This window comes from Lutjanus erythropterus, chromosome 8 (assembly GCF_056507025.1).
Source record: "Lutjanus erythropterus isolate fLutEry1 chromosome 8, fLutEry1.hap2, whole genome shotgun sequence".
NCBI lineage: Eukaryota > Metazoa > Chordata > Actinopteri > Lutjaniformes > Lutjanidae > Lutjanus > Lutjanus erythropterus.
The window spans coordinates 20,379,434-20,406,026 of record NC_139324.1 but is presented as its reverse complement, the minus strand read 5'-3'; the positions used below and the strand labels follow the sequence as shown (position 1 = coordinate 20,406,026).

The 26,593-nt window shown below is 40.3% G+C and overlaps 1 protein-coding gene across 1 annotated transcript in view; it reads right to left on the bottom strand.

The window, feature by feature from the left end:
- fgf14 (fibroblast growth factor 14) overlaps window positions 1-22,040 on the bottom strand; it is a 144,207-nt gene extending 122,167 nt beyond the window's left edge. The window contains exon 1 of the mRNA XM_084724863.1: window positions 21,183-22,040. Coding sequence (XP_084580989.1) covers window positions 21,183-21,390 — 208 coding nt within the window. The 5' untranslated portion in view covers window positions 21,391-22,040. The remainder of the gene's footprint in view (window positions 1-21,182) is intronic.
- Window positions 22,041-26,593: the final 4,553 nt, after the last annotated feature.

The window sequence follows — 26,593 nt, the reverse complement described above, 5'->3', positions numbered from 1 at the left end:
CGGCAGTTTGCAGTAAATATGTGGCATTTATCTGTCACTCAGTGCTGAAAGTATAGAGCACAATGAAAACTAAGATTTTTCTGTAAAATAGCAATTATACACTGAGCTAGTAAAAACACAGCTTTACTGGTCATGATATAGGCTCTATATTGCAGGAAGCCACACTTTCAGGTTTTAATTAGATGAAAATTTCCCTGACATCCTAACAATAACTAGGTTCCCACGTTCAAGGCATCTGAACTATTTGACCATTTTAAAAGGGCAACAAGTGTAATAATTGTTTAATTATGTCAAGACCTTTATCCAGTAGCTCGCCAAGCTTTCTTCCAGGACTCACCATGCTCTTCATCAGCCTTTAGTGCCTTGCGTACATGCCGCTCCACAATCTTAGCAAAAGATTTTGCCTCCATCAATCTGGCTTGATTTGTCTCAACTAACTCTGCCAATACATTTAAAAGAATAAACACATCCTTTGCACTGCTGCTCAAGTTTTCACACCCCTCGTGATGTCCCGCAGAGCTTGACGCAACCTTTTTAACCCAGTCACATGAACACGGCCACGTTACCTCACACGTACACACATCACCCGACGAGAACCTTTCCAGCATGCAGATAACCATATCCAACAGATAGCAGTGACACTTTCCCAGCCGGCTGGTGGTAACCTACCAGAAATGTCAAGTGCTGTCATGTCATGGCTAAATGGTGTTGGTGAAATGGCAACTTGTATTATGTGACAGCAAGTGCGCATCAAGTCCCCAAACAACAAAAAAAAAAAGGTCTCTGGAAAATATTGCGTGGCTGGTTTAGCTACATGTTGTTTGTACAGAAGTGTTTCAGCTCCCACTCTGTCCCCTGGTGCTACATCTGTCTGGTCTGTGACACACTGTACCTGAGTGCTCCACCGTCTCCAGCCTAGTGTGTATAACTGAAAACAACTAGCCTTTCTGCACAGAGAGAGTTGAGCACTCAACAAACAGGTTACTTAGTCACTGCCTACCCCATCATCTCTCTCCCTCTCTTTCCTTCTTTCCCTCTCTCTGTGTCTGAATAAAGGACAGCCACAGGGGGCGACCGGCCTAAAACGGTGGGAATTGAACTTCAAGATGGGGATGTGCGAGAGGTGAAAACAAGTATGAAAATAAGAACTTCCAAAAGGTCATCATAAAAAATGTTGACAAAGCTATGAGAGTGCCCAGGATTTAAAAAAAAGGAGGGCAACAAAGTGTTGAGCTGGTGTGATGAATGAGACGGAAGCTCTGGGGCTAATGCCATTTTTTTCTTTCTTTCTTTTTTTTTTTCAGCAAAACTGTTTGGAAGTGTTCCACTGCTCCAAAACAATGTACACAAAAATGAATGCATACAGAGAGAGAGACACGGAGAGAGGGAGACAGAGAGAGAGCAGGGGGAAGACAGAGGCAGCAGCAGCACAATACTGCCTGCTGCACTGCAGCAAAAATCTACACAGCATACCGTAGCCACCACACAACCTCCAGCACTGCACTGAACAGACCCCTGTACGGAGGGAGAGGAGTGATAGAGACAGACCGAGGTAGACAATGTCCATGAGCCTGTTTGAAACTGGGGGACTCGAGACAACTGAATGACAAAAGAAAAGATCTTAGTTGTGTTGTGCTTTTACTGAGACATTCAACAAATAACATGAATCAAACCATTAATCCAAAAGCAGGAGGACTTTGTTTGTGTCTGTGAACATATGCATGAAACACAGTTAAACAAAGCTCTGTGTTGACAAGACCTGGTCATTTAAGTACAGCTCATTTAAAGGCTCATTTATGTCCCCTTTACATACAAAATAAGCAACACGTCCTCATACCTACACACCAGAATAGGTTGATTGCCACTTACCCCAGTGAAGAGTATCGGCAGCAACAGGCTTATGGCTCATTTATACTCCCTTTACATACGAAAATATACACATATGTTTTGAACGATATAACCATCACTGCCCACATACTTCCATGCGTCCCTTACATTGGCATGGATATCGAGCCGTACATCCACTAGAGAGCACTGTCCAGAGTCAACCCTGAAGAGGAGTCAAAAGTTTCTTGAAAGTTTCTGACAACAGCAAACATGGCGACTCTGAAGAAGGCTGTAATAATATACTTCTTGAGAAAGGCTGGACTAGCCACTTTGACGACAGGGAATACAGTACTGAGGTAGTTTACACTGACCGGAGTGACAGAGACATGGTGGATACAGGCAGGAACGGGAGAGTCATGACGCAGTTCATTGAAATAAATTAACAAAATGTTCACTTTCTTTGCTGGTTGTTCCAACATATTCAGAATCATTACCGCTTCGTCTGTTTGTCACATTTGCCAACTTCCTCCCTCACTCTCTGATGTAACTGATGTGTCCAGTGTTTTCCTGGAAGTTATAGCAACTACAGCAACTAACAGCTAGCTAACAATAACTAGCAGGTAACACAGGGTTATCTTGAATAAATGATCAGGATTTCTCTGAGTTTGAACATTGGTGGAAACATTTGGGATAATATGAGTAGGCCTACACAGTTTAACAAAATATAACATAAGTCTAGTGTTTTTAGACATTTTAATAAGAAAATGTTGCATATTATAGCTTTACATAATTAAATTAACATAAAGAGTTGACAACTAGTCAACTAATTGCTTAAACTGACGACTACTAGTTGACTGGGAAAATCTTTAGTCGGGGTCAGCTCTAAAGAAAAGTACATCAACCACTGGATAGCTATCACAAAATATGAATGTGAAAAGCAATTTAGCACTGAACAGACCATGCTGAGTGGCTGGAAATTGTGGACAACCACAACAATGAGGGCTACAGACAGAGCAACACTGATACACTGCAGCCTGTAAAAAAAAAAAAAAGAACAAAGTTCTCTGCCACATTAAAACATAAATAGCAAGAACTAAACACACTCCCAAACCAAAACTACATTCAATATTTACTTTGGGAAAAAATACTGACATTGCCATGGAAGCAGCAAAATACAGAGCAGTCAGAGCAGGTCACAGCCTGAGGGAAAACCAGCAGAACAACATAGGAAACCATACTAAGATCCTTCAGAATCAGACTTCTGTTTTTATTTTGTCTTTATCTCTTTTCTTGTATAGTTCTCACCATTGCCTTTACATTCAACTGGTAAATCACTGTGCAAAGCCAGAGAGAGAAAGAGAGCATCCTGCTCAGCTTATCCCATCAGTAGGGAGCACAGCCAGATGATGGACAACAGTAATAAATGAGCTACAGGCCAACAGTGAGTCATGAAATCATATCAGCAATCAATCATAATCAAATCATTAAAATGTACTTCCAGCACAGGAAAGAAGCACACCCAGCTGACCTCGCTCTGTGCTTCCCTCTGCCAGTCCTCACTGCTCTGAAACAGTACAGCAGCAAGCCATCACTTTAGCAGTGTGCCTCTGGCTGTAGGATTTGTAGTAACACGTACTGTGGCTCAATAACAAAAACACACACTCGCACATGCCAGTATGTTCAGCCTGGTGTGTTTGATAAAGGTTAAAGACGCTACATTCCTGTCATCAGAGCCACGGGGAACATGACCCAACCTTCTCGTCGCACAGCACAGCAACATGCTAATGTGACTGCATCATATTTTGCTCCGAGATGACGACCTGGAAACAATATTACTGATAATACTCACTCTGAATTCTGTCAGCCCATAAACCCTTCAGCTGCTGCGTGTATTTCTACTGTTACATCAGGTGAAATACCAACAGGCTCTATTTGCATATTAATAAAAACGTGCAGCCAAACCTTTTTGTCTGTATCAAAATTACAGTACTGGAAACTAATGATTCCCATGAAAGTTGATTCCTTGTTGCCCCTGTTGTATTTTTTTTTTTTTTTTGCCATTATTTGTTTTCCATAATCCACTTCAGTGGTTTGTCACATTCTTTTTCTACATTACTTGTTTGTTTTCTATTGGATTTATTTCATCTCATCTGCTCATCCGTGTCTATATTTTTTCCATTTTTTTTACTTTGGATTTCTATCAAGCCTTATCAAGCAAGTTTGCACACAGATCTCATACTGTGTTCCTGCTGTGCATCATGATGGTTCATGATTCTGTCCTCAAAAAAAGGTCATTCAAAAGCAGACTGAAATACAGTTTTGTCATTTGCTTGAGCAGGTTACAGCTGTAAGGTATTTCTTTTATTCATGCTACAATTTTAGTAACATTACTACTTTGACTTCCCCCTTTTCTTAATTTTCTTTTTTTTTATTTAGAAAAAAAAGGCAAACGAAGGCAAAGACAAGAAATACTAAATAAGGCCCCATCCATTCAAAAATGTGTTTTTCTTGTGTTTATGTCCCCTAAAATGAGTGAACAATTATTGATTTCAGCCAAAATTGTATTGAAACAATATTGACAACTGCAGCTTTAATTTAAGCTTTGTTTGTAATCAGCATAACAATCTACATCATCTACAGCACCTACTCTGATCTATTCTGTTCACAGTAAACTTAATTTACTCACACATTCCTGGATATAGAGACTTGTATTTACAGTTACTTTTTATTATGGTGATCTTGGATGACACTGTAATGAAGCAGATTACTCTTGGCATCACTCAAAATAAATGGGTGAGTGCTACTTGTAAGATTTGGATATCTGCAGTACTTTTCACACCATTTACAATGATGTTTTCCATTAAAATGCCTGTGTGACTGTACTGGAACTGTGCCATTGGCTACTGGTCATAAGAAAACAAAAATGAAACAGTTTAGATACAGTTGTATTGTTTGTGTTCAACACATGCATAAATCAATGTGCCTGTGTTACACTAATACACATATCTCCGCGAGTTATAAAACCACAACATTACTTTGGTTTTGATCCAGATCTGAGATAATACTGGAGAGGATAGGAGAGGGCTGTAGACTGAAGCACAAGTGTTAGAATAGAAAACTGCTAAAGAAAGTGTGAGCGAGTATACTCTTTGCAATGAGGACGGCATTAGAAAGTAAAATTGAGACATGGCAGAGCTAGAGCAGGACAGTGAATGTGGAAAGATGACAGGTGAAGAATCTAGGAGAGTCTAAACCTATTTGTCCAATCTTAGGAGCTTACAGTATGTCGCTTCTGACATATATATTCTGACATGCATTACTGATGAGGAAAAATGTAGTTAGTTTATGGGGATTGTTCGAATTATTTGAAGTGGAGTTGTATGAGGTACTTAACCAGTGTATATCCGGTGTTTTACCTACCATAGATGGCAGTCAGAATGCCCCCTGTTTTGGAGACAGTCAAGAAACCACTGTTATATAAGCCAAATATTACTCATTTTAACTAACAGAACACAGAAGTTGCTGGTCTACCGTTGCCACAATTGGTTAGATTGTCTGTGTCATTGTTCAGATTCACTTAAGTCACACAATAACACACACACAAAAAAAAAAATAGATTGAGGCAGCAGAAGACCAGCACTCCTGTGTTCTGCAAAGTAGAATTACTGTTTTTGCAAAAGGAGTCTGGTTGAGCGAGTGATATTTGCTTTCCCAGCCTTTTCCCATCAGAAAAGGCTGTCTGATGGCAAGGTAAAGCTGCAATAATATTTTAAATATAGTGTACATTTAAAGTGATATTGTTTTTAGGTGGGCTTTTTTAGATGGCTATGTTTTTGCACAGCAATTAATTGCTAAGCTTGCTACATTGACAATGGACAAGTACCTCATATAATCACATAAAAGAAGGATATGACATCCGGGTGAAAATTAGTCAGCACAAACCTCCTCTTTATAGGAAAAGTAGGTATTTTTCATCAATGTGCCTCGTCAATATAGCACAGCTTCTTGCCTCTGGTGACCACTTCAGGCCCCTCATATAGACAATCATACCTTTGCAGCTTCTCAGATCGTGTTATGTTGACTTGTATGGCTGAAATTATAGCTCTCCAGGGTTTCTGTTAGCGGGAGCTAAATACTCCCTTTAAATACATCTCCACTGTAATCATGTCAGCTTTCAATCTAAAGAGGAAATGTCAGTGGGTGAGAGGGTTATTTAAAAGTTGTTACCACAAAGCATATGGTGTCACCACTGAATGAAGACGTAGGGCTACAGTGATATTACACAAGGTCAATGTGGAGAACAATCACTCAAGTATCAATACCAATACAGATATTACATTTAGTATAATAATTAATAAAATCCTTGGATGTTTTGTTAAATTTTCACTCCGAGTAAGGTATACCTAAATAAACAAGATTATAGCACTATAGAGCTGCATATAACTGAAGCACAACAACACAACAAAAATATGTATGACATTCAGATACTAATAGCAGAAACTACTGTGCGTGAGTGAGGAAGTGGTACCAATTTAACACCAGTTCTCACTGCATGTTCTAAGGACCACTCTCTTATAGGTGAGTCACTGATCTCAAATACAGAGGAAAGCTTGCCACCTGCTGTGTTAAGTTTCTGAGGTATAGCTTTTTATACTGAATACATAAACTGCCACAAATTAAGGGAAATGTGGTGTAATTATTACATAAAGAGCATATTTTATTCATTTTTCACATTTTGCAATCACCACAGTGAAACAGAGATGCTTTGTGTATTTCAAATCCAAATTACATCTATATAAAGTCATACCAAGTGCCGGAAATGCTGAGAATGTTGAACAGACCTTGCAAAAGTACCATAGTATACCTGTTACGTTTTAATGTTTGAACAATGTAGTGCCAATGTAACTAATGATAATGTAGTAACTGTAATGTTGCAGTAACATTGTTGCAATGTCAAAAATGATGCATCGTGATTGCGACATTGCAGTGGCGTACTGTGTTTGTCACCATGTCCGGGCTAGCCTGTTCCACAAGCTTCTGTGACTCTATACAAGCTCTCGTTCAGTGAAAAAACTAAGCACGTTCCTGGGGTTTACACAGAACCATCTCGGAAGTCGTCCATAGACACTGGGGTAGGCACTTAAAAAAAAACTTGGCAGGTGATTGGATTAACCGTCTGTCATGTCTAACATGGGCAAACTTCAACCAATCAGATCAACTCACCCTAACTGAAGCCAGCCGGAAGAAGAACGAAGACACCTTTTCCACTGATAAAGCCTTTAGTGCTGTTCTTTGCTCTTCTTTCAATGAAGAAGTTCTCTCCAGCTGTGATATAACTGATGCTATCGCAGTATCTACGCTGACCTCTTCAGGGGCCACCATTGTTTGCTTGAGACGAGTTGCTTCCGTGGATGCTTGTCATTGTCGGCCTGTAGCTGCCAGTAGTCCCTCCTAGGCTGCTGACTGGCTTACACCACCTCTGGTGCAGACACAAACATGCAGCTTTGAGCCTGGTAAGACGGATTCTCGTCTGATCTCATGAGCTTGTGAATCCGGCTACCTCACAAAGTAAGGGGTTTACACTCAAGAATCTAAGACAAATTCCCGTGAAGGACAGCAGTGGCTATAAGTTGAAACTTCAGTGATTTTAACCAAAGTTAAATGTCAGTTATGTTACAGTCACACTGGATGGTTAAAGCACCGCTGTCATAGTGTCGACATCAATAATACACAAACATTTACTTTGATAATTATGATGAACTTATGTCAACTCAGCTGTACAACTGAAACTTCTCGTGCAGTCACTCAATAATCCCGTAGTCTAACTGCATTATTGTCTCTTCCTCTTCATCTCTCGCTCTCATCACTTTGTCACTTTATTGTGAATCACAGCGCAGTGTATCAGCCCAAGCACAGGAACTCAGCAGCTCCACAACAGCTATCATGTGTCCAATCCTCTGGGATCCTGGATGTAGGGAGTGTCAAGATGTGTCATGCGTTAGAGAGAACCTGCTTAGAGTTGCGTCACACCCCTGCTCCTCGCACAACGGCATGCCTTCACTCACAGAGGTGGGGGATATGTCATACAGCTCCTACTATTAAGGGCAGAGGATGAGCCAAATTGTAAGATGATTTATGGAGCCTCCATAAGACACAGAGCAGAAAACCAAATGGGGAAAAGCACAGGCATCCCGCTGTCATGACTATTTTAAGAAATACCTCAATTTCCCCGTGTTTCTGGGAAAGAATAGAGGTTTCAGAATTGGCCAATTGTAAACTACTGAGGTCAGATGAAATCAGGAAGTCCCTGAGATGAATTTTACATGGCAATATTTTTTTTAAAAAAAAGTTCATACTTGCATCTGTCTTCATTTTTAAGGACAGAGTTGTTGACAAACATACTAAATGTTCATAAATATTACTCAGAAGCACATCAGTTTAAGGTCAAATAAGTACAGTTCTAAGCGCTCGAAGCAGCCTGAAGACCTGTCTGTGTGTGCATGTGTGTGTAATTATAGTATACAAATTGATGGTTCGCTAAACACCTCCCCCAAGCAGTGATTTTCCAATCATGGCTTAGCACTTGTAATTAGGCACAACAGGCATCAGTTTGTAGTAGCTAATCAAATAAATGCAAGTGCACTTTTCCTGGTAGATTACTACCAGTGAACACTGTATCTGTAGCTACCATTTGGTTTAGCTTTGCTGTCTGATAATCCTTCAAATTTCTGGATCTGGTGCTCAAACTGGACTTCCTGGTTTGAATTTCATTGTCTCACTCGTGCCTGAAGCAACACAACCCCACCAACGCTGCCCCATTGCGTTGTTTTAACACATGGCTGTTTTCAGTCATAGTGACCTAAAAATGTGTTTCAAGCCATTTTAATACAATTTCTTTTGTCTTGAGATAAGATATTGATCTTGGCAAAACATCTGAAGCTTTTACATATTAACATCTGTTACATTCAAATCTTTGTCAAATATGTTCTAATAATGCCTATGACAGCCAGGAAAATTGATCTGTATTTAACAGCATACCTGAGTTTTTAAATCTGATGTCTGTGGTGTGTCCCTCTAGTGCATCAGTAGTGATGTTTTATGTTAGCTAGCAATATTTGGTTTGCCAGAGCTGATTAGGCTCAAACCAGTTGAAGAAAAAGTCTTGTGTGTCCTGTGTCTCACAAACTGTATCAGTTGCTGTAATGTTAGTAGCATGCTTGCTAATGCTGATATCTGTGTCTGTCGGTCTGTAGTTTGATATCCATTCATACAGAGCAGGTTTACACAGTCACGGACTTTACATACAGCTGCTAAATAAAGGACAGTCATAGATAAAAAGTGTGAGACAGGCAGATGGGACCTGTAGGATAATATTAGTCATGACTGCTGTGTCAGTTTGCAATGCAGCAGCAAGGGGCTGCGTCTTTCAGTTAAGCCTATGTATGGGTTAGTGAAACACGTACATAACTTTTGCTCTAAACTCTGAATGAGTAATGAGCAGCTACTGAAGAGCAATGTTCAACAAATAGGCTAACTTGAACTGACTAGCTAGGTGTCAGTTTCCATCCACTAAACTGGTAGCTAACTAGTTTATAACAACTTTCTAAAAACACTGTTTTGACATAGTTCATGTTCTGACATAGATAAGTACTTCATCTGACAAGTCCATCACTCAACGTTCTTTCCCGTCCCTCTCTTGTTTGCACAAGAAGATTTGAAAAGAGTGTGGCGGTGGGGGAGCTGAGGGCAAGCTCACCTGTAGGCATATGTCATAAGCACACATCAACAGTGTTTGTGCAATTCACTGTAATTACTCTCAACATATCACTCATTCACCATGTTCACACTTCGTCCATTTCCTTCATGTCACACTCAAGGTGGGAAGCTCAGCAGGACAGTTAATGTTGATGTCAGCCCATATTACAAGCTTGATTGCATCCAATGCGTTTTTCTTATAGAAATGTGTCCCATATGTGTGTAATATTTTTTAGAATTAGCTTATGCCTCTGCTGCCACATTGTATAACACTTTCAAATGGTAATGAAAGCCAGGAAGTGGTTGAATGTGTGTGACGTCAGAGGACAATGGTATCAAATCTGTCAGGACTATGCCAGAACCAATCCACAAATGACTAATTCCATCCCTCTGTGTCAAGCATAACTCAAAAACAGCCATAGAAAAAAAGCTTTCTTCATAAGCTATAGAAAGGAGGTAACAAATGCTTTTGAACGTCTCTTATGAGAAGTTTTCCAGTGTGACTGCTTTGATTATGCTTTGCATATGGTATGTAGACAGCTTAATAAAAAAAATACATATAAAGCACTTCTTCAGAAAGCTGCCTAATTTGCTAAATCAGCATCATTCACAGTAATCACATTGTGCTTCTCTTCAGCCACATGATGTTGCTCACAGCAACCTTTCACACCACAGGCAGCAAACTGTATCTATGACTCAAATCACAAAGCAATCAACTAATCTTCGCATTCACATTCTACTTGTGGTTCTTTCTGGGGATTTTTGTTTGGCATTTCACAAGATAACAACAAATATATCAGGTTTCAATGTGCTAAAGTTACGTACCTAAAACTGAGAGTATCATACACTAAAACAGAAATGTCATGCTTTTAGCTTCAGTTGTTTTTGTTTTTGTTTTGCTGTTTTCAGAAAAGGAAAGACACATTAGACGGTCTACCAAGGGAAGACATAATCTTTTTAAAACGTTTGGCTACCAGGACTACCATAGTTTAGTCACAAATACAATGTTACTATTAATGTCTTCAATCTACTAAGAGCAAGTTATAATAAAGGTAGTTTTCTTGCACCATTAGCTAGAAACACAAATCCATCCTCTGTGCTTTGCCTCCATTTGGAAAGACCAACAATTTCATTGTGTTATTATCTGATATCCAAGCCATTAGAATGACTGACCACATGAGCTGACATGTTAAGTTGACTTTAAAGACTATACATGCCCTTCAAAGACAGGCTGTAAAGTGATGATGTTAGTCTTTGCTGTAAAACTATCGCTTCACACAACACTGACACTTCACATTTTCAAATTGATATGGCAAACTAATTAGCAAAGAGTTCATCATTACACATCCGGAATATAGTGAATAACATTAGCATATGTTAGCATTACAGAGATGTGGACTCAAATCACATGACTTGTCTTCGAGCCAGAATCGAGTCACAGATCTAATGCCACTAATCAATCAATTTCCCTTCATTTCTTGAACAAGAAAAATTGCATTACATTTGGTGAAGAGCATATTATGACTTGTTTAGGATGTAAAACTCCTAGTTTAGGAGTTGGCACTTGGGACTTGTCAATCTTGATTTGGGACTTTGAACTCTGGATTTGCCTGTCTTGACTCAGAACTTGCAAACACTTGGGACTTACATGTGACTTGCAAAACAAAGATGTGGTCCCACCTCTGGCATTCAATTTGGAGTTGGGATTTGAGCGACTTCTATCATTCACTCTCCCTTTAGCTTTGGTGTCCAGCTAGCTAGTCGCTAACTGTGTCTGTCTGCTGTTTGATGCTGAGCAATATAGGTAGGTGTTTTTAGAAAGTTTTTGCTGAAAAGGGTAAAAGATGTTCCTGGGGGAAAAGAGCAAAACACTAGCTAACGTCAACCATTAGCTAACTTGTTGGATAGTGTTTTGTTCTGCTGACAAAATGTTAGTTAACCAGCAAGCTAATCTATATCAAGTTTTAGCTAGCTCTTTAGCTAGCATTTTGCTAAAATTAGATCTTTTACAGGTCCCCAGCACCATCTTTTAACAGTCTTCAGAACTTTGTTTATTTTTCAGTGTAGACTAGTGTAGTATGTAGTATATCTACATACAGGAAACAAAAAGAAACGTTGGCGGAGGATCCACCAGGTACCGAGCTTGCTCAACTGAGTATGGAGCAAATAGGGAAGGGTCAGTTGTAAATATATCAGACAAACCAAACATGTTATCCCAGTACCAATAAGAGAAATGATCCATTTCAAGTGAACTTACATCAGGCCTAGCCTTGAGGGAACAGAGAGCTGCTAAACTTACAACCTGTGAAACCATCCCCCTGCAGATCCAGTGGCCAGTGTCCACATGTCTCACCGTCCCTTTCACTGACACAAATGGGAGCATCTGGGAAGTACCCAGAGCATCCCGGGAGATGCTTCATGTAAATTCAGATTTATTTTTCTGGAGACATTAATCCGTCTTTTCTATGGCCCACTTTCTCCTCTTGCTTCCCTTTTTCCATATTTCTCTATATAAACATTGTATACACACATTTGCCCTCTCATCTGTGCTGATTTGTATGTAAACTTGATTGTCTCTCAGAGGGAGGTAGAATGGTAGCCAGGAACTTGAATCTCATCAACCCTGCAGGTCATATTTCTCAAGAGCAGGACAGAGACAGCCCAAATTAATTCACTGTGGAAACTGATGATGCCGCTGCCATTATCACGCCCAAAAAGATGAGAGTGAAACGGTGTTTCTTGTTGACCTGTGACATAACCACTGCAGCTACACGCGACTTCACCACTCTATCCACATGATGCCGAAAGCATGACAAGAATCACAGCATTTCTGAGTTCTTGACAACCTCAAGGTTCGCAAGAAGCTGCAAAACAGAAACAAAAAGGTTCATCAATACACAGTTAGATAGGAGAAGCACTGTTTTTAGACTGGCCCTTTAATGTGGGAGCATTTGCTAAACTTTGCAACTGTAATACATGTTTGTTTTTTATCTTGCTGTGCCATGGCCTGCAAAATCCATGTATATGATCAGAAAAATTATTGCAGTTCAGCCATTTACAAACTTGCAGCAATGTTTTTGTATGAAACCTAGCAACATGCCATGGTAGTTGGAGGAGGATATTTTTAGTCAACCCTGCTGTTATTCTAATTGTAGGAGTTCTTGTTTGAATCTCACCCATCCCCTTTAATTACACTGCCTTTCTTTGTTACCACAAACTAAACTAGCGTGGGTATGTAACACAAATGAATCAGGCATCTTTTAACCATATAAAAATCCTGGCCCCTTTTAAATTCTCAAACAGGCATGATTTGGAATAAAGCAGAATTTGAAATTATTATTGCTCTTGCTCTGAGGTGAGAATTAGATGGAGAAAAGACACCAGCAGCATAATCTGAGTTATTAAAATGAATATGTAATTTCAGATTACACTATGAAAGCCTCTGCTCAGCGAAGAATAGTGCAGAGTAAAAGGAATATTTTACACTGAAAAATTCATAAACTTGATATGACAGAAAACAGCATCTAGACACATGAACATGCACCTTATCAAGGGGTCATTCAGTGTGCTGACACAATCATTCTTTAAAAAGGTATTAACAGGCTTGGTCATGAACCTGTCAACTATAATTTATGATCATACACTGTCTTTAAAGGAAAATTGTTGTCATTGTCCAAACAAGTGCCTTTTGTTTATTCTTATTCATCGCTTTTATGATTTTATGAGAAATAATAAATTCACATCCATAGATTTAACAAGACCAAAATCAAAAACATTTTAGCTTTTAGTACTGGTACAACTTTATAAGCCCTATTTGCTTGGGACTCTTAATATCTACATTATCTATCTATCTAATAATACACATATGATAATATCCTGTAAATGATCCAGTGCCTCATAAACATATTGTATACTCTTAAATAAATTCTCAAACGCCTCCCACACACACACATTTTCACTATCCAATAAGTGCAATTGCACTTTTTGTATGCTTTTGTACAGTTATGGTTACAGACTCTCTCTCCACAAAAACACAATAAACAAAAGTAAAGGTGAATTTGACTGATAGCATTAACACTATGCAATGATTGTGAGGGGAAAAAAACATAATGTGACAGCCCTAGTATTACCTGGGGACCTGCCAAAATTTGGCACTTTTCACATTAATGTCCAATTGGTGTTGATGGTAAATGTAGTAAATTGAAGCCATAAATTCCTCAGTGCATAAAATACTGGCAGAGAAAACTGAGTTCTCCTTGTTGTGGAGCAATGCAGCTGTGTCTACAAGTGCCAGGATGCATTGCTGGGGAGCTTTTGATACCCACACCCATGTTGCTGTGTTATCACCACCATTAGTTGTAGCTATCACTTTTCTGGCCATAACAGCATTGGGTGACATAAATACTCATCCAGCACGCCCCCTGGATACCCAGGGTCGAACACTACAAATCCAAGCTAAAAGTAGTTCTTCCTTACAGCCAGTGACATCACTGGATGCAGGAAGAACAACAGATTTTGCAGCATTAGATCTCAGTTCTCTCTGACAATATAGCACACTCTGAAGAATGCATTGCTTCAATTAACTACATTTACCATCAACACTGACTGGACATTTATATGAAAAGTGCCAAAGTTTCCCTTTAATCTAAACAAATTTGAAATCTGATCATGGCTCATAATGTGTTGAATAGCAGTGAACAGCTGTGCTGTGAAATCGGCTATATTGATGTTTAAAATGAGTGATGGTGACAAAGCAGGTCCATTGCAACTATGTGTTTATGCTTGTAAGACATGCGGAAAGTGGACAAAACAACTCTAAACTAGATTATTAATGCATCTGCTGAAGAACAGACACTCTGCATCTGAAACATTGAAGATATGATGGGATGATAAGGGTCTTGACATCATATCCAGGGGATAATGTCCATAAATTTGAGTAAAATACAGACTTTGCCTCTCCCACGTGAATGTGCCACTCAAAGCACAGACATGGTGGGGGGTAATTTTTAAATCACATGAGGTCCCCTGGTAATATTATCCCTGTAAGGTTGTAGTCTTCCAGTTGTCACTATGGTTGGCCATGTCAGAGACTCAAATACATTATCTTGGGTCACAGTTGCATGAGGGTGAGGTCAAGCTAGAGCTTTGGGTTAAAGCTCCAGCATACCCAAGGAGCAAACAAGAGCAATAGCATTACAGCGCTGAAGCTTCGGTTCGGCCTCCTGGCTCTGTCACACACAATAGAGTTGAGTTTCACTTGATATGCTATGAACCATCCTCACGTGGATGCCTGGGTGTTCTGTGACCTGTACTGTCACTCTGCTGTCAATGACCCGCTGCTGCGCTACTCTGAGGAAGCCACCTACTGACTTCACACATCCACTGCACTGCTGTTCTTTCAGCAACCCGGCTTTGCGTCTTCCACGTTTACAGAGTTCAATGAAACTACAAAGCCCAAGAAATGTCAGTGAGTAACCCATCAACTATCTGCCTCTATTACATATGGCAGCTCATGACGTAACTTTGTCCTCTAACGTTTATCACCAAATGTCCTCATTAGGCCACTGTAGTTCATCATAGCCTCATGATCCACTCAATGATTAAAAAAAAGTTATAAGATGACAACTGTGGTCATTTGCACAATCATGAATGCTACACAGGCTTCAGGGTGTATCTCCATCGTTTCCACTCAGCTAGTTCGTTACTTAATTGACTTAATGAAGTAAGTTCCTTCTGACACACACCCATGACAAGAGTGAACATTAAGGGTTAGCCATTAATGCCAGTTGTACCAGACCATCAACCCTAAAGACAGGCTACTATAGATAAACAAAGAACTTTGCTAGAAACCAGTGACATGGCTGAAAAAATACTGGTCCGTGACTACAAAAGCATAGCGAGACTAAAAGGCTAAAAGTGAACATGTATTCATGTATTCAATGGACTAGGAAAGTGAGTAGTAAAGTACTGTGCTAGAACTTTGACCCAGCTTGGCCCATCTCTTGGTGGATTATCTTATCCAAAGCCTCATGCAGTAGAAGTGACAGCTTCTACAGAGTGGATGAAATGCTTAGTTAGAACCATGTAATGTCAATGCCATGCACTGTTCATTAAGCTACACGGAAACAGTGCATTTATTAATCCATGCTGTCTGTATATATCTACCTTATTTTTACAACAAAACAGCTGAGACGAATGCATTACTGCTGGGTTTGAAACAAGAGTGAATATGTACTTCCCCCTTTCTGTAGATTGAGAAGCAAATGAATTCCACAACGTGAGGGAAACTGAAAGGGATGCAGGCAAACTTTAAAGATAATAACAGAGCGAATGGATTGGCGAACAACTCCACACAGACAGATCAAGAGGTGAAATATTTTATTCTTGGTTGACGTGTCTGTCGTGACCGTTCAAATTAAACTGTGGCTTTTGGGGTAGTAATAATTTTTCTGGGGTAGGGAGTGTACTGTGCACATAGATGAATGTGCCCATCCTTCTTGCAAAAATATACTATTAATACATCTAAATTCAAACAGAAAATATCTAACCTGGAAAAAAAGAAAATATTTTGGCAACATATGTTACTACTGTTTTACAAACCCTAATTCACATATTTGCATGAGGGCCAACATATGGGGGTAATGTGCGTTGAGTGTGGCTGAATGCATGGTTGACCACAGCAAGAACAGACAGTATTCTGTTTATTAGACAAAAATTACTATGCTTGAATAAACACACATGTTGACAAGTATTTAACTTAATTATAATAATGTATTGCTTGTTGTCTATTTCAGGAATATAAAGGAAAATATAAATTTAGACCAGAGCAAGCACAAATTAGCAACCGCTGCAACCAGCTATTGCAACACATATACTCTATATGCAAGCATCTACATGTACATGCATTCACACACACACACAAATATACACATGGACACACACACACAACCATATACCTCCATGGACTAAGTATATGGAATGGGACGAAGTCACACCAATAGAAAAATGAACTCTTTGCAAAGTCCAGTGATGCCTGCTGCAATGTTCTATGACCATCGGTTCATGAATTATGGCTAAAGTATATGGGGTGGGACTAATTGGCACCACTGAAATATGAACTCTCTGCTGAGATCAATGATGCCTCCCACAAGAGTCTACAAGAAACAGTGCAGGGTGTGGTTAAAGTGTAGGGGTGGGGCATAAAGGAACTCTGATGAGTGAAATGATGCCTCCCACAAGAGTCTATGACTGAGTCTATGAAATTGGTCCTGTTACGTGAATTCATTTAGAAGTTATATGCCTTTTGTTACAGGCCAGTCCCACTTCCATGCACACTTTTTGCTAGTTGGCATGAACAATAGTTGTCATTTGACTCATGATCAACCCTTTCCACTAACTCTTGTGCGAGTCTCCATTTGGCAGTTATGCACCTTTCTGTGATAGGCCACTCCCATTGCCTTGCCTTATTTTAGCCAGTTAGCATGAAAACAATCACACACACCTTCACACACAGAAACTTGACCTCCATGCCAAATTTCAGTCTCCAAGGGAGAAAACTGTGGCTGCTAAAAAGGCTGGGGAATTTTGCTGGGATGAGTGACGTACAGAGTTCCCGATCGCAGTTAAAAATCAGAGGCACCAAAATTTAAGATATGTCAGAGCTCCTCCTAAATTTCTCAAATGAGGGTTTCAGGAGAGCTCATGTCTCTTTCAGGGGAGACAAGCTCCCAATAGCTCCGGCATATTTTGATCCCTGGTCATGACGTTGAGAATCTATTCAAAAAAACCCTAGCATGACTGTTGAAATCATCTCATCATCAAGCCATACTTTAAATCTGATTATGTTGGAGAGCAAGTCTCTGACAATATCATACTGTATAGCCCTACTTCCAGTCAATGATGGTAGCTCTGATCGAGCTAAGACTTCAGCTCTGAGGTCCTAAATTGTTTTTGTAGGGAATTTTTGTTCCCATCGCACTTTCAGCTACTGAAAATACAGAAACACAAAATCACAGGGACCTGTAGACAAACTCTCCGCATAGATATGACTACTACGTATACAGACACAAAATACCAAAAGATCTCTTCCCCACTTTGCCCCTGACAGGTAAATATTAACCCTGAACAGGAAAAAAAACAATGCCATCTGCTGGAGCAGAAGGCACTTAAAGAACTGACACTCTGCTTTTAACCTCTTCAGAAGCACTGATGATGTATGGTAAGTAAGGCTGAGTTTACTTTTAGTTTTTATGTTTGGAAAAAGATACAGATAACAACGTTAGACATGTTTCTGTGCCGACGGTCTTATTGATACAGCCTGGTTGGCTTAATCTCTCTGTGTTCTCACTGAGTTATGTTGTGTTACTAAAAATACAGCCAAAGAGCTGGAGCTCTATATCTAGGCCTTTGCAGCTCGGGCCTAGTGAGCACTACACTGGAAACACCTGCCTCTGCTGACAGAGGGCCACACAGAGGATTCGCTGTCCTACTACGCCAAAAGTACAAGAAAATCCTCTAAGGTTGTTTAAGGCACCTCTGTAGCTGAAACTAATCTGTTGTGTGATTTGTTTGACTGTGTACATTCAATGAGTTAGCAGTTTCTAGTCATAACAAACAGAACTGCACCCCACTGACACAGTCTGCATCTTGGCCTATTTCATTTCCCAGCAAACTACTGGCTCTATCTGCTGCTTCAGCACAAACACTGATGATTGTGCCCACACCATCAGTTTATGATAATTCGATAGTGAGCCCCCACAAGGTAAAAGGTGGGTAACTCTCACATTGAACGGCACATGGCTTCAAATCTCAGACACCTGACAGTGAGTCTCAGCTTTGATCGATTGGCTGCATGGTGTTGAGCACCAGTTAGGGAAATAAGTGTCTTGCTGTGGCTTTTCCACTGAGCAGCAATCAGTCAGTTATCACCCCAGAGCCTACTGAGGCTGAGCCCCAGATTGTGCCTTTCACATAATCAGCATTTTTACATTTCAAACCCTTAGCACAGATTCATTTACATTGCTGCGCTGTCCAGTTTTTGCAAAAAGAAGTACAAGCCAAAGTCTGAAAAAACTCACAGGTTGTAATGCAACTCTCCCTACAGCTTTTTTCCCCCAGATTCAAGAGTCCTTTAAACATCTGGAACTATACAACAATAAAATCCAACTCTTTCCAAACCACAGTGCTCCTCTTCAAAGCTATAATATGTAACTGTTTCTCCATCAAAACGTCTATCCGTCCTAAATGTTTCCAACAAGGATCACACCCAACCTGTTAAGGTAATGGTGTGTTTCCTACTAGCCGCTAGTTGCTATAACTTTCATGAACATAACATGATGTTTAATACATCGCCTAGTCTGTGAACATGACTTCTGCCTGAGTTACTTCAGATAGATTTACATCAACTATGGTGGTTGTTTAACAACAAAGAAAGCATCTATCCTGATCCTACATCTCTTCACAACATCATCAAACTATGTCTCTTTTGTTATTGTTTTAATGTGAGGAAGACCCCTAGAGACAGAACTTCCGATGTGTTCAAAGCAATATGATCCAGTGGCAGACCAGCTGTTTAGCCAAGCTTCAGGTGGATGGACTTGTTTGCTTATTTAGGTCATATAGAACCATCTTTATTAAACTGTCCCTGGTGTTCAGAATAGTCTTGGAAGAATCTAGACTTGTCTACAAATGAGTGGTAAGTGTTTTCAACCCACCTGCAAGGTTAATGTTGCCTTTAGCTGACTGGAAATATGATAATTGCTACGTGATAGCCACAAACTGAGGCTAACCATGGCTTGACACCCATCCAAACTATAAAAACCAACCTACATTAAGCATATTTATTGTGCAGCCCTCTAAGTACTCTTGTCCCTGATGTTTAGAAGTCTTGAAAGGATCTAGATTATTGTCTACAAATTAGTGGAAACTGTTTTGAAACGATCTGCAAGGTTTTCCCGAAGTTGTTAAATGGAAAAATTATGATTGCTACACGAAAGGCACAAAAGGCTAATGGTTATTGTGCAGACCTCTGAATATCTTTGTCTCCGATGTTTAGAAGAGTATTGGAAGAATCTAGATATGTGTGCAAATGAGTGGTAGATGTTTTCAAATGATCTGTGAGGTTTTTCCAAAGTTTACCTTGTGTAGCTGACTTGTCTTTAAGAAAAAAAATGTGTAGCCCTCTGAATATTTTAGCATCCCATGTTTACAACAGTCTTGGAACAATCTACAGACGTCTCCAAATCAGTGGTAAGTGTTTTCAAAGTTAAGGTTGTGTAGCAAACTCATGTCTTAGTAAAACAGCTACTTATGTTAGTTTTAGCAAAATGAAAACATTATAATTGCTGGGTGAAAGGCACAAATGGAGGCTATGCTGGTTTGACACTCATCTGAAGTGTGAAAACCAAACTAGACTAACCTCTGCTGGAAAGAGAATGATATATAAAAAATAAATAAAGGGTGTTTGTTGTTGATAGTAGACAATGTTTTTGTCGCTGCTCCTGCAGTGTCAGCAAGGCAAAATAGTCCCGCTACAGTATGATGATCTACTATGCTGCAGTTGCAGTGTCGAGGAACTGTACTGCTGCTGAGCACATCATCTCCAAACCCACAACATGAGGTAACAAGTAGCCCGCACTACATGCTGTCCAACTGGGGCTTTTCTTTCATACCTACAACAGCCTGTTGAAATAAACATTCTGGGCTCAGTGAAGCTCTGCATTGTTACCTTTAAATAGGTGCAGAATATAAACTATTGGCGTGACACGGAAGGCAGCAGGGCTTATAGGTTTCTATTCCAGAGAGAGAGAGAAAAAAAAAAGTCCAGAGTCTGAATCCAAACAATGTCGACTGCTCAAGTGCAGTATTTGCATTAGTGCAGTGGCGCCCGGTTCCTGTCTAACATGCCCTGTTCGCACCTCAGCTGCCTCTGGCTTCTTCAACACAAAATCAACTCAAGCGCTGCTCGTATAAAAATCATATTTCGCAAGGCCCGCATGATGAACACTGGCCTGCTGCAACAGCCGAGAGATAGACATGAAAGAATAGTCTGTCTCCTCCGGCTGGCTGAAACACAGTGAGTAGCCCATTTAATCGAGAAGTGGTGTTGCAGAGGGGGGAAATGCTGCTGCAGTAAACCCGAGGATGGAATAATCTGGTTAGGAGGAATCACGTTGGACAGAAGAACTGTGCGTGGATTTGATCCACTGGAAAAAAAAAAAAAAACATCTAGCCCCGTGTGTGTGCGTGTGTGTGTGTGTGAGCGCTATTTAAAAAGTTAGGAGATCATGGTGCCGTGGTGGTGATGCAGGGGGGGCTTTTTGTGTGTGTCTGTGCGCTGCGCGTCCCCAAACCTGGGCTCGCCGATAGTAGCTGCACAGAATAAGTTGTTCCCCCTCCCAGCGCCACTGCATGATCCACTCGCTGCATAAATATGATTGCAGATCTATCACCATTACAACAAACAAACGAATAACGCAGATCCACACACACACACACACACACACACACACACACACACACACACACTGTCTCACACTCACGCACGCACAACGCCGGTTCACAGCGAAACGGAGGAGTAGGCATAATGGTGATGAGCTTACCACTTGGGTTCTTGTTTTTCTTAAGACTCTTGCCACAAAGACACTGCAGCATATGCGTTCCTTTGCTGAAAATGTTCCAAAGAAACCACATTGATTTGGGCGAAGAGCAATCCAGTGGCTTAAACACCCAGATATAGATGAGATCCTTGCGGTTGCATAATAACACAATTGGATCAGTTCTCCAGGACAAGGCTACCAATTGTATCATAGAAAAATAGGTATATCCAAGTCCTATGCGTTTTCATTCACGTGGCAAAATATTCAGCATCTGTCAGACTTCGTAATAACGGTGTGTTTTCTTCTTCTGGCGTATAAAGGATGCCTCCTCAACTAGTCGATAATAGAAAATATACTCTATAAATTGCATGTGTCGCACCGGGAGGAGACGGGCCGCCAGTAAACAAACACAACTAACGTGAAAACAGTAAAACACGGTGGGTTTCCGAGGAGAAAATCATTGCCTATTAGTTCATCACTCTGAGGAGAGGAGGGTGGATCTGCACAGCATCAAAAGCCAAGGGAGGATGCATCCTATGCACAGACTGCTGCAATGATAGCCCCAACAAAACACCACATTGCCGGATCAAGTCCAATTCGTCTCTCCTATACACCAGCTTGCTTGGCGAGGTCAGATAACACCAACCTCAGTTTTCATCTCTTATAGTCCCACACGCTGCAACGTTCCTGTTAAAGCCAGGCTTGGGTTTCTTGGTGTGTGTCCGCGATTCCTGAAGTGTGCGTTTCTTCCCTTCGTGGGGTATTTTCCTCCAGCCTTTCTCAGCACCACGCCACTGGCATCTCCAAAAGTGCGGTGCGCCTATAAAAACATTTGCATGAATTTCCTCTCCGTCGGACCTCTGTTAGAAATAGACAGGGAGGAGGGGTTAAATTGAAAGATTGGCTTTCCATTACGTAAACACGTGGTTTCTGCGCCGTCATTTCAGTGATGCTCTCGGAAATTTTTATGATCCGACTGAGACTATTGTCCCGAGCCGTTTCAGCTAGATTTCTTGGAAATTGACAGTGTCTGTGAAGTGGATTTTCTGTACCGGGGCACGTGTGCACTGCACGTTAAAGACTCTACATTTACAGCCCCTCGTCTTTACACCATTTCTACTTGACGTGTCGTTTTCTTTGCTCACAGTTCCTCAAGTTGTTGCTGCTTTCGTGCAATCAGATGGGTGTTAACCGAGAAATTATGCACGAAAGCTCCAAAGTCACAGGTGTTACGACTCACCTGCGGTAGGTTGGTAGAGATGCTTCCCTGTGTTTGTGTCAAGTCATCTGAGCATTACTAAAGCAGGGCTGCAGAGTACAGAGGGCACTGCATCAGATCACTATTACTTCGGCGAGCTGAAGGAATAGAACCCAACATGAGCTGCACAAAAATGTAGGGGAGACTAGGGAGTGTTGTAACACCAGGTTAGTTGTAACAGTGTCACTCAGAGAAGTGCTGCCATCATGTCACATGTCTTTCCTGCGCTCACAGGGGAAGCTGCATCTGTCTGTGAGCAACATTGTGGATTTCATGGCCAAAAACATGAATTTTAAGAGGGTTTTTTTATTATTATTTTTGCATAGTGTTCATTGTATTGTACATGCAGTGTTTTAACTTACGTAACCTAAAGTAGCAATCTCTCTAGTTAATTTGGTGCTTTCATGCTGCCTGCAAGCCCACATGCTAAAACAAGTTGTTATGTAATGGTTGCTTGGGGTGGGGATAATTGCAGCAGTTAATTAAAGTAGCAATATGTAACAATTTCATGTTCATATAAGGCATATTAAATAGGTTGAGATCCTATTCAATCTATCACTGAGGCGAGTTGTCTTCCCCTGCCCCCTTCTCCTCAGATTCGAGGATGCTCAGGCAGGATGCAGGAGCAGGACGAGCGCTTCATTATAATTTGACAACAGCGATGACAAATCCTACACTGTAAGTTGATCAGCTGTTTATAACTGTCAGTGTCACGATCTAAAAGGCTAAACTTGTTATCCTGGATAAAAAAAAAAAACACTCCGGAGTTCTAACCGTTATAAACATCTATTCCTTCTAAATGATTTCTTATGACTCATTAACAGACACTTATTCATTCTACAAACATTGGCTACTAATTTAAACTTTAATTCATGTGAAACGGGCTTACAGTAGCACAAGTTAAAGGCAGAATTGAAATTTCAAGGCTGGACATCGTGGCTGTAGCACTGTTGTCAAAGAAATTAATATGTGAGCTTAGCATGTTTCCGTAATCTCAGAAACTTTTTGTTTTGTTTTTTGTGATTTATTACAGTAAACTTATCACTGATTTCTCCTTTAAAATGATGAAAATTTCTGCATTGTATGCCTGGAACACTTTGTAAACTCAAAGCAAAAAGAAGTGTGGGTCAAATGTGTACATTCTGGACCCACAAACCCTGCACCCCAGGGGCAGCCACCTACGACTTTGACAGTTACTGAACCCTTATGTGACTCGTGCACATTCAGGAATTCAGTCCACACACACACACACACACACACACACACACACACACACACACACACACACACACACATAAAGTGATTTTGTCACTTTAAATTGATCACTTAATTCAAAACAGTTAATTCTTTATCCTTCAATTAAGTTTTTGTATAAATTCGATTGTGTGGATCTTAAATTAGCAAATGTAAAGTTATGTAAAAACAATACAGAAAATGTAATTTTATGCAGCCTTCCTTAACTGTGATGTTGTGTTGTCCACTTTTCCTGTGAGGCATTCTTTCCGGTGAAAAATGAGCTAGACTTCTTGGCTGGTTGAGGAAAGTGGCGCCACACACAGTAGATTACATCTGTAGATGCGTCATTCTGCTTCCATTCACTTCTAAATTGTTGTTGTTGTTTTTTAATCACCATTTGCTGTGTCTGTTTCTCCTGAAAGGATCATTTTAGCAGTTTGAGTAGGCTTAGTAAACCCATTCTTCAGAAGCCCAGACGTAGTGGTAGCTAGGCGGTGATGATTCCCTGTTTTTGTAGAATATTGAACTAAGGTCTCAAAGGAACTGGGATGTTTGTGGTACTGTAACATTGTGTCAGCAAAGGTTCAGTGTGGGGATGAAATTTGGTGGGCACAGGGGTCCACCTACATATAATATTTTGTGGCCATTGGGTAACTCTTTGTGGCCACAAGCCACAAAGAGACCAGACCACTGGCCACCAGACCATTGTTAATGTTGAACCCTGTGAATCCAAGTATACAAACAACCACTGAGTTACTGATATTCAAAAGAGTTATTACCATCAGCGGTCCCTCCTTTTCATAATAGCAGTTATTATAGAAGAGTCCTCACAATCTCTCATAATACAGTTTGGTCTTCTACAAAATATGGGGACAAATTAAAAAATATTTGTTGAACAAAACATTCACTTGTTGTATGTTTACATTTACTAGCTGTGTTTTGTTCCTTCATCCCAGAGGACAAGCCCGTTAGTGTTGCTCATGACGACTGTTTCCACTGTATGACTTCTTTTCTCTAAGGGTTTAAAGGTTTTTCCATCACAGACTAAGGGAGAAGAAGACATTGTTTCCCCCTGATTATGCCTGCCCTCACCAGGCAGGGGTTATACAGAGAGAGAGAGTAAAACTGAACCTTGCTTCTAGATACACAAACATTTTAAAATGGATATGGGCCCAGCTGTGTTTGTTGCTGTTTGATGTCCCTCTGTCTGCTGTGTGTGTTTTTCATACTTCAGATGTAGGATTTAATCGTTCTCAGATCTGTCAGCGTGACTCCCTCCCAGCACAAATGGCAGAAGTCAGTTTGTCTGCCAGTGTTTGGAAGTGGACCCATTAGTTGCTCAATATAGTGTTGACCCCACTCCCTGGTGTTAGACAATGTTTGCCAGTAAGCCATCTTCTTTAAGCTGCAATACAAATAAATAGAAATGACCAGCATTATGGCCCCAGCTGGAACAAATGACTTATTCAGAAACTGTAGTTTTTTCTCTCTTCCCTGTAACACTGAAAATGTTAATCAGAGTTTAGTGGTGAATTCTCCCTTGATGATGAACGTACAGAAAAGGGTTCAACCACACTAACAAGGAAACAGTGCTGCATCAGATCACCTCATTGATCCTTCCATTTTCCAGATTACCTTCAAAACCTATTTTTCAGAATCATGCCTTTTTATGAACAACTGATGACGAGTTACAGTTATGAATTAAAATCAAAAGCTTCTTTCATTCGATGTAATGTCGAGTGAGCAAAAGCTGAGGTTTGTGTAAACAATATTAACCACAGCGCAGGAAGCCTGACGAGAGACTGGAGGGGTTCATTAGTGGGGTTCTGTTGTGTGTTCATCTCTGAATTACAGCATTAATCCACTTTAATGACCTAGTTTTGTGGCGCCCAGGTCTTGTCAGTTGTCTGTGATAACTGGTTCCTCGGGGATGTGGGCCACTTTGAAACAAAATGTTTCCTGATTGACTTTCTTTACGCAGCATTATAATTTTGCTGTGTCACTAGTTAAAGGCCATCTGCAAAGAATATCCTATTGATTTTAAGAGGTGCCTGTCAATTTTGCAATTTATGCACGTGTTGTGTACCTGATAACACATTTACTGTACAGATGCACACACAAAGCCACAGAACACGCACACACATAGGCCTATACTCAACAAAAATATAAATGCCTTGACTTTTGTTTTTGGGACCATTTTGCATGAGTTGAAGTTAAGGGTCTAAGACTTTTTTCTGTCTGCACAAAAGGTTTGCTTCTCTCAAATTTTGTTCACAAATTTGTTAAACTCTGTTTTCAAGAGCACTTTGCCTTTGCCAAGATGATCCACGACCCGACAGGTGTGGCATATAGAGATGGTGATTAAATAGTATAATCATTGCACAGGATTGTCTTGGACTGGTCACAATAAAATGTCCAGTTTTATCTTGAAAAAAGACATTTATTAGGCACTGAACTATGACTTTTTCACACAGGGCTACAGATATAATTTTTTGCCCAGGAGGACAAAATCAAGACCCATTACCCTGATATTCTTACACTAAACCTGACCAATCACTCTTCATGCCTAAACCTAACCAACTCAACCAATGATGATAATGAGTACCAGCCAATCAGAGGCAGAGCAGGGCAGGTCATGACTGTGCCCTCCTGGGAAAAAATTGGTATCTATAGCTCTATGTGAAATCACAATAATTCAGAGCCTAATAAATGCCTTTTTTTTTTCAAGATAAAGCTGCACATTCTTGCATGGCCTTTTATAGTCATCAGTTAAAGGTACAACTGTGCAATAATCATGCTTTTTAATCAGTGTCTGTTTATGCCACACATGTCAGATAGATGGATTATCTTGGCAAAGGAGAAGTGCTCACTAACATAGATTTTAACAAAATTTAACGAGATGAGACAAAAACAAACCTAC